The sequence below is a fragment of the Heterodontus francisci genome, chromosome 46 (assembly GCF_036365525.1).
Source record: "Heterodontus francisci isolate sHetFra1 chromosome 46, sHetFra1.hap1, whole genome shotgun sequence".
Lineage (NCBI taxonomy): Eukaryota > Metazoa > Chordata > Chondrichthyes > Heterodontiformes > Heterodontidae > Heterodontus > Heterodontus francisci.
The window spans coordinates 17,198,877-17,212,684 of record NC_090416.1 but is presented as its reverse complement, the minus strand read 5'-3'; the positions used below and the strand labels follow the sequence as shown (position 1 = coordinate 17,212,684).

General features: G+C 49.4%; 1 protein-coding gene across 2 annotated transcripts in view; it reads left to right on the top strand.

Moving 5' to 3' along the window:
* Positions 1–13,808, top strand: part of LOC137356820 (thrombospondin type-1 domain-containing protein 4-like) — a 134,427-nt gene that overhangs the window by 8,733 nt on the left and 111,886 nt on the right. The window contains exon 1 of one of the 2 annotated variants that reach the window (XM_068022628.1): positions 5,251–5,300. The exons of the other annotated variant lie outside the window; for it this stretch is intronic. Within the exon in view, the coding sequence (XP_067878729.1) occupies positions 5,296–5,300 (5 nt within the window). The 5' untranslated portion in view covers positions 5,251–5,295. Of the gene's footprint in view, positions 1–5,250; positions 5,301–13,808 lie in introns of those variants that run through there. 2 annotated transcript variants of the gene reach the window in all.

Here is a 13,808-nt window from a genome sequence, read left to right as displayed (position 1 = left end):
CCGCATGGTGGAGGGGCAGCACCGAGAAAACCCCATATTGTTGGAGGGAATTCACCGAGGGAACCACATTCTTTGAGGGGTAGCATCGAGGGAGTGCCACATTGTCGGAGGGACATCACCGAGGGAACCACATTGTCGGAGGGACATCACCGAGGGAACCACATTGTCGGGTGGGGCAGCATCGCGGGAGTGCCACATTGTCGGAGGGACATCACCGAGGGAACCACATTGTCGGAGGGACATCACCGAGGGAACCACATTGTCGGGTGAGGCAGCATCGAGGGAGTGCCACGTTGTTGGAGGGACATCACCAAGGGAGTGCCACATTGTCGGAGGGACATCACCGAGGGAGTGCTGCACTGGCGGAGGGGGAGCATCGAGGGAGTGCCGCACTGGCGGAGGGGTAGCATCGAGGGAGTGCCGCACTGGCGGAGTGGCAGCATCGAGGGAATGCCACACTGGCGGAGTGGCAGCATCGAGGGAGTGCCGCACTGGCGGAGTGGCAGCATCGAGGGAGTGCCGCACTGGCGGAGTGGCAGCATCGAGGGAGTGCCGCACTGGCGGAGGGGCAGCATCGAGGGAATGCCACATTGTCGGAGGGGTAGCACCGAGGGAGCGCCGCACTGGCGGAGGGGCCTTCTTTTGGATGAGACCTTAAACCGACGTCCCGTCTGCCCCCTCAGGTGCCCATAAAAGTTCCCTTGGCCACTATGGCAAGTAACTCACTTCCTGACTCCCCAAAGCCTGTCCACCATCTACAAGGCACAAGTCAGGAGTGTGATGGAATACTCTCCACTTGCCTGGATGGGTGCAGCTCCAACAACACTCAAGAAGCTCGACACCATCCAGGACAAAGCAGCCCACTTGATTGGCTCCCCATCTACAAACATTCACTCCCTCCACCGACGCACAGTGGCAGCAGTGTGTACCATCTACAAGATGCACTGCAGCAACTCACCAAGGCTCCTTCAACAGCACCTTCCAAACCCTCGACCTCTACCAACTAGAAGGACAAGGATAGGAGTTGCAAAGGAACACCACCACCTGCAAGTTCCCCTCCAAGTCACACACCATCCTGACTTGGAACTATATCGGCCGTTTCTTCACTGTCACTGGGTCAAAATCCTGGAACTCCCTCCCTAACTGCGCAGTGGGTATACCTACCCCACATGGACTGCAGCGGTTCAAGAAGGCAGCTCACCACCACCTTCTCAAGGGGCAATTAGGGACGGGCAATAAATGCTGCTTTGCCAGGGTTGCTCATATCGCAGGAACGAATGGAAAAAAAAACTACTGAAAGAAGAGCAGGGGCGTTCTCGCTGGTGTCCTGGGCCTATCTTTATCCCTCAACCAACATCACAAAAAACAGATTATTGGCCATTATCACAATGCTGTTAGTGGGATCTAACTGTGTGCATATTGGGCTCTCGCGTTTCCTACATGACAATGTTGAGTACACTTCAAAAAAGAAGTACTTTATTAGCTGTAAAGCATTTGGGATAAAGCCTGGCTACCCGACCCAGACCCAACCAAACCTGACTAACATGTGCCGGGGTTGGGTCAGGTCTGTATTCTGTGTGCAGCATTTGGGTTTGGGTCAGGTCATGTTCAGGTTGGCTGTGGTTGGTTTTTGTTCTGTATTGTTTTCTTTTTAATCTAGGTTTTTGACGCAATTTTTTTTTTCCTGCGCTAATAACGTTTGATATTTTCGGCTCGGGTCGGGCATGTAAAAAATTGAAGGGCCTGGACCCGGGTCAACAGCGGTCGGGTCGGGCTCAGGTCGGGTTTTAATTTCATACCCAAGCTAGGCTTTACTTTTGGGACATCCTGAGGTCGTGAAAGGTGCTACAGAAATGCAAAAGTCTCTGTGCCTGTGTCTGTCTGTCTATCTTGCTTTCTATTTTTTTTTTTATCAGGCCTGGGCCTAGGCGTTGTGTTGCAGTCATGTTCGGCTGTACCTGCACCTGACTCGTGCACTTTGTAACTTGAATGCCTGGCGTCATAACCAGGAGTGTGAACACCAGCTGTTCAGTCCCGCAGGAGTTCACCAGGTGTCAAACTGACCGACTGAAATCAAAGAATAAGATTCCTCTTCACGCTTGTTCACCGCGATTGCCCCCGTGCCAGTGAGGTGTTTGGGGGGGGGGGGGGGGTGGGGGTGGGATTGCCCTTTTAATTGCCAGAGCAGTGGGCTCCACCTCTGCTGCCGATTGACTGAACAAATTCGTCTACTCCTCAACGCAATCTGTGTGAAAGTATTTAATTGCCCTGGGGAGGGGCAGTACTGTCTCTTACAAGCCCCATTAGAGCAACTTTGACATTTTCTAAAGCTTCAAACCGATGGGTTTGCATGACCTTTACTGAACGAGTGACGTGTCCAGGCGCTGTGGGCCCAGCCTTTTGTTTTTGTAATGATTTATTTTAAAATAATTTAACCTCTGAGTTTAATCGCAGAAGAGCAAGTCGCTACCCCTTGTAATTTTTTACCATCTGCCCCCCCCCTCTCTCTGGACAGAACAGGTACAGTGGTGTAGTGGTTATGTTAGTAGGCTAACAACCCAGAGACCTCGACTAATAATTTAGTCAAACCTGAGCTTACATCCCACCGCGTCAATTTGTGAATTTGTATCCAGTTCAAAACAGCTGGAAGTGAAAAGCTTGAATCAGTGAACGTGAACGCGAGGCTGACAGATTGTCTTCAGATCCCTACTGATGCTCCCTTAGAGAAGGAAACTGCTGTCATTAACTGGTCTGGGCGTATATGGGACTCTAGTCCCACACAAACATGGTTGGCTCTTCATTGCCCTCTGAAGTGGCGTAGCAAATCACTGAGCTGTGCCCAGGGCAACTGTTGATGGGCAATAAATGCTGGCCTTGCCAGTGTTGCCGATGTCCCAAGAATTTATTTTAAAGGAAGGCGTGGGAGCGGGGAGATCAGCTGCTGTCCAGATTGATATTTTTCCCTTGATCAACGTCTAGTCTGTGGAATCCTCTTCCCCAGAGAGCGGTGGAGACAGGGCCATTGAATATTTTTAAGGCTGAGTTGGATAGATTCTTGATCGACAAACGTTATCGCAGGTACACGGGAAAGTAGAGTTGAGGCCGTGATCAGATCAGCCATGATCTTATCAAATGGCGGAGCAGGTTCGAGGGGCCGAATGGCCTGCTCCTGGCTCCTAATTCGTATGTTTGTACATACGTTCGTATGTCCTTAGCCAAAAAAAATAAAAAATTAACTGGCCCTTTGTCTCATTTGTGGGATCTTTATGTGTGCAAAACGGCCACCACACATGCCTGAGTAATTACGGCCAGTGTAATTAATTGTGGGCAAAGCCTTTTGCGTCATTGCCAAGCCATGTAACTCCAGGTATCATTCTGGTGAATCTACACTGAACTCCCCTCCAAGGCCAATATTTCCTTCCTAAGGTGTGTTGCCCAGAACTGCTCCCAGTAACTCCAGGTGTGGTCGAACCAGGGCTTTGTAAAGCTGAAGCATGACTTCTACCCCCTTGTATTCGAGTCGTCTAGATATAAAGGGCAGCATTTGACGATTATCTGTAGCTGTTCGTGACATTTTCATGATCTGTGTACCTGGACCAGGTAGCAGTGTATCTGGGAGCATAAAATTACAAAGAAATATTAATAGATTGAGAATTGGCAAAACTGTGGCAAATGGATTTCAGTGAAGGAAAATGTGTGGACCTCCACTGTTCCTAACTTTCCACCATTTAGAAAGTACCCTGTTCTCTACTTTATAGATCCAAAGTGGATGATGGGTGCAGAAAAGATTGCCTGGTTTGAAGGGCTTGAGTTATAAAGAGAGATTGGATAGGCTGAGTCTATTTTCCCTGGAGCGAAGGAGGCTGAAAGGGAACATGATAGAAGTATATAAAATTATGACAGGCATAGATAAGGCAGATAGCCAGAGCCTGTTTCCCATTGTAGGGGTGACTAAAACTAGAGGGCATAGATTTAAGGTGAGAGGGAGGAGGTTTAAAGGGGATCAAAGGGGTAAATTCTTCACAGAAAGAATAGTGGGTATCTGGAATGAGCTGCCTGAGGAGGTGGTGGAGGCAGGAACAGTAGCAACATTTAAGAGGCATCTAGACAGGTACTTGAATGAGCAAGGCATAGAGGGATATGGAATTAATGCAGGCAGGTGGGATTAGAATAGATAGGCATTATGGTCGGCATGGATGCGGTGGGCCGAAGGGCCTGTTTCTATGCTCTATGACTCTGTGATTAACAGCTATGTGACCTACACCATCTGCGTTCCCTCTACTTCATGACCTACCCTTTACAAATCCATGCTGGCTCTCGCTGATCAGCTGAAAGCCTTCAGTTGCTAGACTATAGTAATTTCCTGAAAAAGGTTAGGCTAACTGATCTATAATTTCTTGGCTGCCCCGCAACCCCCCTCCCCTCCCCACCCCACCCCAAAATAGTTGAGTGACGTGCAATTTTCTAATCTAAGGGAACAGTTCAAGTGCTGCCCCTCCGACAGTGCAGCGCTCCGTCAGTGCTGCCCTTCAGATCGTACTAGCACTGGGAATGTCAGCCTGGATTTTGTGTTCCAAGTCTCTCGTGTGGGATGCAAGTCCTTCTGACTCGGGCGAGAGAGAGAGAGCGAGAATGCTTCCCACTGACCCAAGGCTGATCCTGCAATCCTAACTGGGTTTAACCAGAAGCTCGGAGCCACCTAATCACTGCTGTCCGAGTTTGCTTTGTCTTCTCTCTGACCCCCCTTTGTGACCTGGATGTGGTGTCCTCGTGGATTTAGTCAGGGTTTGCTCTGTGTAAAACGAAAAACTTTTTCCTCCGGCGTCAGCCCAGTGTGGCCAAGCGAAAGCAGACGGAAAGCTCTCTGATCACCACTTGGGTGGTGCATAAGAGAGATCTTCTCCCGACAGGAAGGGTTCCCATCCCTCACCTTTTAAAATAACCATATGTAAGACCTCTAAAGTACAGAATCAACTGAAGTGCAAACGAGACTTTTACATTTAATGTAAAATAATGCCGCAAGCACTTCACACAGGTATATCAGTGGTACAGAACAGAGGGCCATTCTGCCCGTCGTGTCTGTGCTAGCTCTTTGAAAGAGCTATCCAATTAGTCCCATTCCCTTCTCTTTCCCCATGGCAGTGAAATAGATTTTTCCTTTTCAAGTATTTATCCAATTCCCTTTTGGAAGTTACTATTGAGTCTACTTCTGCCTCTCTTTCAGGCAGCACATTCCACATTATCAGAACTCGCTGCGTAATCCAGGCAAAATTCAACCCCAAACCATAGGAGGAGATGGGGTGAGTAAAAGCTTGATCAGATGTAGGTTTTAAGGAACGTCTCAAAGGAGGAGAGTGAGAGAGGCGGAGAGGTTTAGGGAAGGAAATCCAGAGCTTGGGGCCCAGGGAGCTGAAGGCACGTCCGCCAATGGTGAAGACTTGGAAATCGGAGATGAGTAAGAGGCCAGAATTGGCCAAGTGCAGAGATCTCAGAAGGTTGTAGGGCTGGGGGAGGTTACAGAGCGAGGGCCGTGGAGGGATTTTAACTAAACAAGCCTCTCCGCTCCTTGTAGCAGGATCTTGTTAGAGGTTTGCTCCATTGTTGAATATATTTAAGGCTGGGATAGACAGATTTTTGGTGTCTCGGAATCGAGGGATATGGGGAGCGAGCGAGAAAGTGGAATTGGAAGTTATGTTCGGATTGAATGGCGGAGCAAGCTCGACAGGCTGTATGGTCTACTCTTATTTCTTGTGTTCTTATGAAAGGAGGACATGGATTATCAAACTATCCCAAACAGTTCTTACTTGCATCAAATGAATTACTCTGCAGTCTGTTTATAATCTTACATGATTCTGGTCAGCAATAAAACACTTCCCCCTCCAGTGAGCTGCCATTGGTATTCAGTGCATCGCCCATCATGATACTGACCCGTGGCTTCCTTGCTCTGTGGGAACCCAAGGACAGGAGGAGGCCATTCAGCCCCTCGAACCTTCACTGCATTTACCTGCCTTGGATCCGTATCCCTTATTACCTGAACCCAACAAAAATCTAACGAGGGCCGTAGGGCCTGTACTGCGCTGTAATGTTCTAATTCTAATTCTAACCATCTCCGTTTGGACATTTTCATTTGACCCCCAGTCTGAACGGCTTTCTGGGGGAGAGTGTTTCAGATTTCCACTCCCCTTCCTGTGAAAGAAGTGCTTCCTGACATCACCCCTGAATGCCCTGGCTCGAATTTTAAGGTTCTGCCCCCTTGTTCTGGACTCTCCCCTCCCCCCGACCAGACGAAATAGGGTTGATACAGAGAAACTATCGAATCCTTTAGTCACCTTAAACATCTCAATTAGATCACCCCTTAATCTGCTATACTCCAGGCGAATACAAGCCTAGTCTATACAACCTGACCTTGTAATTTAACCCTTTTAGCCCTGGTATGTTTCTGAATCTGTCCTGCGCCCCCTCCAAGACCAAAATATCATTCCTGAGGTACAGTGTCCAGAACTGAACACACAGTCCCTTGGCTAAAGGGGAGAGGACTGGGAAAACCATCCAGAGTTCCCACTTCTGTGCATGTGTGAGTGAATCGAGCATGGTGCACCTCCCATGGTTGAATATCTCGGATGACAGAAGGCAAAGGAGGCTGGCAATTGAGGTGGGCGGGGAGGGCAGTATCTGTGCCCCACCCAGAATCAGGAGAGGGGGAAAAAAATAAGCCCCTGCCACTCCACTGAAGGGTTAAATTTGAACGCTGGGCCGATGCTGAAAGGGACTCCTCCCCTTTCACACTCCTCGGATTTACACAGTTGGATCACACGCTCGGATAATCTCGTTTCCTGTCCCTGACCCACAGGTTACCACAGACAGCTGTAAACAGCTTCTCTACATCTGCCCACCGAAACCACTCCAACCACCTCCTCCGCCCACACCCACCACTCCCCAGCCCCGTCTCGCTTAACTCTTTCCTGACCACATTAAACTTGAAAGTGGTCCAATTTCCAGCTTCCAAACCCAATGGGTATATGTGCCACCCAGTCTGGCACTGAGTCATACCGAGGATCCCCAGCCTGTCCTAAGTTGGCTGATCTCTTTGGCCTCAGTGTCCCTGAGGCTAAGGAAGGGAACAGCAGCCAGGTACTTCTGATCACTGCCAAGGCTGCTGCTGGGATGTGTTGAGAACTGCATTGGACTCAGCTGTGATATTTTCCACGGTTGAATAGCCTGCCGAGTTCAATTAGTGTCTTCTGTGACACACAGATAATTACAACGATAAACCAGTAGTCTAAATTCTTTCTGTGTGGTCCCTGTCTGATTGTCTGTGTATCTATCTTCTCCTTATTCTGTCTCTCTCGCCATCTGTTTGTCAGTCTTTGCTTCTCTCTACATCTCTCTGTCTGTCTCACCATTTTTCTCCCTCTCCATTTGCCTGTCTCTCTTCCGTCTCTGTCTGTCTCCCTCGTTTTTCTTGCTCTGTCACTACCTCTATCTGTTTCACCATCTCTCTCTCTCTCTCTCTCTCACATTCTCTCTCTCTCTCATTCTCTCTCTTTTTCTCTTTTTCTCTCTGCAGTTTGTCTCACTCTCTCCTCTCGATATTTGTCTGTCTCTGCCACTCTGTCTTTCTCTTGCGCTCTCTCTCTTTCCCCTCTTCCTCGCTAATACAGCATGCTACCATCTTCCTTGGGTAACAAGTGTTTCTGACCCAGTGTCACTTTTTAAATTTGTTAATTCAGGGGATATGGATGATGCTGGTAAGGCCAGCGTCTATTGGCCATCCCTAATTGCCGCCATCTTGATTATAACTGAGTGTTTTGCTGGGCCATTTCTGAGGGCAGTTGAGAGTCGACCACATTGCTGGTGGGTCTGGAGTCACATATAGGCCAGACCAGGTGAGGACGACAGACTTCACTCCCTTAAGTTATCAGTGAACCACGTGGGGTTTTTTTTTTTTCGATGACAGTCCAGTAGTTACATGGTCACTATTACTGATACTAGTTTTTTAATTCCAGATTTATTTAATGCACTGAATGGTGGCATTTGAACTTGTGTCTCTGGGAATACTAGTCCTGTAACATGACCACTACACTACCGTTCCCTAAAATATAGACAGAAAATTGCTCGTGCATTCGATGGCTGATTTCAGTCGCTAGTTTTAGGTAGGCGATGATGTCAGAGCATTCCGTCACCATGGTTTCAGGCTGATAACATTGAGTGGATGGACGTGCAGTTGTAATCCCAGCTGTAGCACACATTCCTATGGTGCTGTTCCCAGGTCTCAGTCGGAAAGTGGGAATGGAATCAATATTCTGAAACGCCAGAGGGAAAAACGTTCAATGGGTTAAGGGGAGTGACCTTTAATGATCCTTTTAGGCAATGGGGGGTGGGGGGGGAGCAGGTCAAAGCTGACTCGATCCCAATCCCCCTCCGTTCTATTATCCAAGGGGATTAGGAGGTTTAGAAACTCTATGCCTTAGCAGTCAGCCTGCTGAGGGAGGACAGGGGTCTCCAGCCAGACTTCTCTCTGAGGAGGAGAGGGGGAAAAGAATGAAAGTCACTCAGAAGGTTGTGTTTGAAGTCCCTACTCCAGGGATTTGAGCACAAGCAGTGCCAGTACTGAGGGAGCCAGCACCGTCTTTAAACCCAGGCCCCGTCTACCCTCTGAGGTGGACATATAAGATCCCACGGTGCTGTTCATAGAAGAGCAGGGGAGTTCCCCCCCCCCCCCCCCCTGGTTTCGTGGGCTGATATTTATACCTCGGGCAACCAACATCACTAGAACAGAGAATCTGGTCATCGTGACATTGCTGTTTGTGGATTCCTGCTGTGTTTAAATTGTGGCGTTCCTTACATTGCGACAGCGACTGCACTTCCAAAAAGATAAAGGTACTTTGACTGTGAAGTGTTTTGGAGCGTCCTGAGATGGTGAAAGGCACTATAGAAATGCAAGTTCTAGGGCTAGGGGACAAGGGAATGTAAATGGTAGAGTGGTGAGGTCAGTGGGGGGGTTTGGGAGGGTCAGGGGTCTCGGATCATTGGAACCACTGTAAAGTGAAAGGGATTCAAGACACAGCCGTCCCTCCCCTCTCCACACACTGTCCTCCCTCTCCCCAGGCTCCCCCCTCCCATAGCTGCAGCACCCTCTATTCCTAACCCCCATCCGGCCCCCTCTCTGCTTTACAGTCTGGGTCTCATTTATACAGCGGCAGTTCCACTCATTTCAGTTAGTGGGATTAGACAATTGGGCACTCAGTGTAGCACTGTATTTAAAATAAAAGTTCACCAACACCCCTCTCCCACCACCCCCTACTCAAAAACCCCTTCACTCATCTTCCCTCACTCACTCATCCCCTTCCCACACTCTCCCACCCTCCCCAAACATACACACAGACGCCCTGTCCCAGAACTGATTTGAAATACTTTGACTGCCTTGATGCTCATGCCCTGCGTGTGGCCTCCTTTTCTGATAAACACAGTCTGCTGTTTTCAGTGTCTGTGGTGCCGAGCTGATACTGGAGACTCTCCACCAGGGTTAGCTCGAAGGCCACAATCCCTGCTCTTTACTCTTGTTTTATTTCAGGACAGATATTGGGTAATGTGGGAAAAAGGCAGGCTGCTGCAATAAGGAGCACTCTCTAAGGTTGGAATAGTGTAGAGGGAGCTTTACTCTGTATCTAACCCCATGCTGTACCTGTCCTGGGAGTGTTTGATGGGGACAGTGTAGAGGGAGCTTTACTCTGTATCTAACCCCCGTGCTGTACCTGTCCTGGGAGTGTTTGATGGGGACAGTGTAGAGGGAGCTTTACTCTGTATCTAACCCCCGTGCTGTACCTGTCCTGGGGAGTGTTTGATGGGGGACAGTGTAGAGGGAGCTTTACTCTGTATCTTAACCCCGTGCTGTAACTGTCCTGGGAGTGTTTGATGGGGACAGTGTAGAGGGAGCTTTACTCTGTATCTAACCCCGTGCTGTACCTGTCCTGGGAGTGTTTGATGGGGACAGTGTAGAGAGAGCTTTACTCTGTATCTAACCCCATACTGTACCTGTCCTGGGAGTGTTTGATGGGGACAGTGTAGAGGGAGCTTTACTCTGTATCTAACCCCAGCGCTGTACCTGTCCTGGGAGTGTTTGATCGGGACAGTGTAGAGGGAGATTTACTCTGTATCTAACCCCCGTGCTGTACCTGTCCTGGGAGTGTTTGATGGGGACAGTGTAGAGGGAGCTTTACTCTGTATCTAACCCCAGCGCTGTACCTGTCCTGGGAGTGTTTGATCGGGACAGTGTAGAGGGAGCTTTACTCTGTATCTAACCCCCGTGCTGTACCTGTCCTGGGAGTGTTTGATGGGGACAGTGTAGAGGGAGCTTTACTCTGTATCTAACCCCAGCGCTGTACCTGTCCTGGGAGTGTTTGATCGGGACAGTGTAGAGGGAGCTTTACTCTGTATCTAACCCCCGTGCTGTACCTGTCCTGGGAGTGTTTGATGGGGACAGTGTAGAGGGAGCTTTACTCTGTATCTAACCCCAGCGCTGTACCTGTCCTGGGAGTGTTTGATCGGGACAGTGTAGAGGGAGATTTACTCTGTATCTAACCCCGTGCTGTACCTGACACTGGATTCCTGAATCTGCAGAATGTTTATCTAACCCGTGACCAGACATCCCTCCACTTAATGCGTGTAAAACGTTTAACAGTTCTTTGGACATCTATCTCTGACTCCTCAGTAGTACCCTGACTGGGGCCCTTCAATATTTCTCTTCAGTGCTAAGATTAATATGTATTTCAACACATTTCCTACACCGCTCCCTGACTGGATTTTGTTTGGAGTAAAATCTGTCAGTGCTGCGTTCTCATTATTTTGTTGCCTCATTGAAAAATTGCCCTTTATCTCGTTGCTAGGTTGCAGTTTCCTTATGAGTTTTTTTTTTAGTGAAGTGGGTGGATGAGGATGATGTCATGTGAGGCCTGGTCATTTTTCTGTTTCCCATCAGAGTAACGAGTTTTAACCCCTAGCGACTCCAGGAATTAAAGATGGGTTGCACTCTCGGGCCTTACTCCTGCGGCTTGAGTCTATCATCCTGGCCGTCACTCCCGGTGCCAGTGCTGAGGGGGTGCTGTGCTGTCGGAGGTGCCGTCTTTCTCGAATGTGAAGTTGAACTGAGGCTCCGTCTGCCCCCTCATGTGGATGTAAAAGATCCCACGGACAGTATTTTGAAGAGCAGTGGGGGGAGTTCTCCCCAGTGTCCTGGAGCCGATATTTATCCCTCAACCAACATCACTTTAAAATAAAAACCCAGATTATTTGCCGTTATCTCAGTGCTGTTTGTGGGAGCTTGCTGGGTGCAAATCGCATGTCGCCTTTCCTACATTACAACAGTGACTGCACTCGAAAAAACATTTCATTGACTGTAAAGTGTTTCCTTTTTTATCTTCTTTCATTCTCCAATCCATCTCGATTTAAAGACCACATTTTTGGTTTCTGGATAAAACAACCCCAAGCTGGTGTTTATTTTTTGACAGACGAATCAGTTCACTTAATGCCCGATCACAGCACGTTTTACAAGCTGCTTCCTTTCCATTAATGCTGCGCTTGTATTTTCCCCTGGACTTGTCTGGAGCCACTGGGCCTGTGATTCGTTAGGAGCGAGGCAGAGTTCAGATTTCGGAGAGAATGATTCCAAGTGAGCATTCCTTGCCACAGCGTCTCTGCCTTTGTTGGAATCTGGCTTTGTCTGGAATCGTTTGTGGGATCTTGCTGTGCGCAAATTGGCTGCTGTGTTTTCCGACAACAATGGCTACACTTTGAAACAGGAAAAGTACTCCGTTGGCTGTAAAGCACTTTGGGATGTCCTGAGGTTGTAAAAAAACAGTCTGAATGCAAGTTAGTTTGCACTTGCTTTCTTCCTGAAGGAGATCAGGATGTTTCTGGGAAGATGATACAAAAATGCAACTTCTATCTCACTTTCTCGCTCTGACTCGCTTTCTCGCTCTGACTCGCTTTCTCGCTCGCGCTCTCTCTCTCTCTCTGTGTCTCTGTCTCTCTCTCTCTGTCTTTCCCATTCTCCTCTCTGTCTTTCCCATTCTCCTCTCTGTCTTTCCCATTCTCCTCTCTGTCTTTCCCATTCTCCTCTCTGTCTTTCCCATTCTCCTCTCTGTCTTTCCCATTCTCCTCTCTGTCTTTCCCATTCTCCTCTCTGTCTTTCCCATTCTCCTCTCTGCTCTCTCCCATTCTCCCCTCTCTCTCTCCCATTCTCCACTCTCTCTCTCTCCCATTCTCCACTCTCTCTCTCTCCCATTCTCCACTCTCTCTCTCTCCCATTCTCCACTCTCTCTCTCTCCCATTCCCCACTCTCTCTCTCTCCCATTCTCCACTCTCTCTCTCTCCCATTCTCCACTCTCTCTCTCTCCCATTCCACACTCTCTCTCTCCCATTCTCCACTCTCTCTCTCTCCCATTCTCCACTCTCTCTCCCATTCTCCACTCTCTCTCTCTCCATTCTCCACTCTCTCTCTCTCCATTCTCCACTCTCTCTCTCTCCCATTCTCCACTCTCTCTCTCTCCCATTCTCCACTCTCTCTCTCTCTCTCCCATTCTCCACTCTCTCTCTCTCTCTCTCCCATTCTCCACTCTCTCTCTCTCTCCCATTCTCCACTCTCTCTCTCCATTCTCCCCTCTCTCTCTCTCTCTCTCCCATTCTCCCCTCTCTCTCTCTCCTCTCTCCCATTCTCCCTCTCTCTCTCTCTCCCATTCTCCCCACTCTCTCTCTCTCTCTCCCATTCTCCCCCCCCCTCTCTCTCACCCAATCTCCCCCCCTCTCTCTCACTCCCATTCTCCTCTCTCTCTCTCACTCTCCCATTCCTCCTCTCTCTCTCTCTCTCTCTCTCCCCATTCTCCTCTCTCTCTCTCCCCCCCATTCTCCTCTCTCTCTCTCTCCCTCCCCATTCTCCTTCACTCTCTCTCCCCCCCCATCCACCTTCTCTCTCTCTCCATCCCTCTCCTCTCTCTCTCTCTCTCTCCACATCTCCTCTCTCTCTCTCTCACTCCATTCTCCTCTCTCTCTCCCATCTCCTCTCTCTCTCTCTCCCCATTCTCCTCTCTCTCTCTCTCCCCATTCTCCTCTCTCTCTCTCTCTCTCCCATTCTCCTCTCTCTCTCTCTCCCATTCTCCCCTCTCTCTCTCTCTCTCTCCCATTCTCCCTCACTCTCTCTCTCCCATTCTCCCCTCTCTCTCTCTCTCTCTCTCCCATTCTCCCCCCCCTCTCTCTCTCCCATTCTCCCCCCCTCTCTCTCTCTCCCATTCTCCTCTCTCTCTCTCTCTCCCATTCTCCTCTCTCTCTCTCTCTCTCTCTCTCCCATTCTCCTCTCTCTCTCTCCCCCCCATTCTCCTCTCTCTCTCTCTCTCTCCCTCCCCCATTCTCCTTTCTCTCTCTCTCTCCCTCCCCCATTCTCCTTTCTCTCTCTCTCTCTCCCATTCTCCTCTCTCTCTCTCTCTCTCTCTCCCATTCTCCTCTCTCTCTCTCTCTCCCATTCTCCTCTCTCTCTCCCATTCTCCTCTCTCTCTCTCTCTCCCCCATTCTCCTCTCTCTCTCTCTCCCCCATTCTCCTCTCTCTCTCTCTCTCTCCCATTCTCCTCTCTCTCTCTCTCCATTCTCCTCTCTCTCTCTCTCTCTCTCTCTCCCATTCTCCTCTCTCTCTCTCTCTCTCTCTCTCTCTCTCTCTCTCCCATTCTCCTCTCTCTCTCTCTCTCTCTCTCTCTCTCTCCCATTCTCCTCTCTCTCTCTCTCTCTCTCCCCCATTCTCCTCTCTCTCTCTCTCTCTCTCA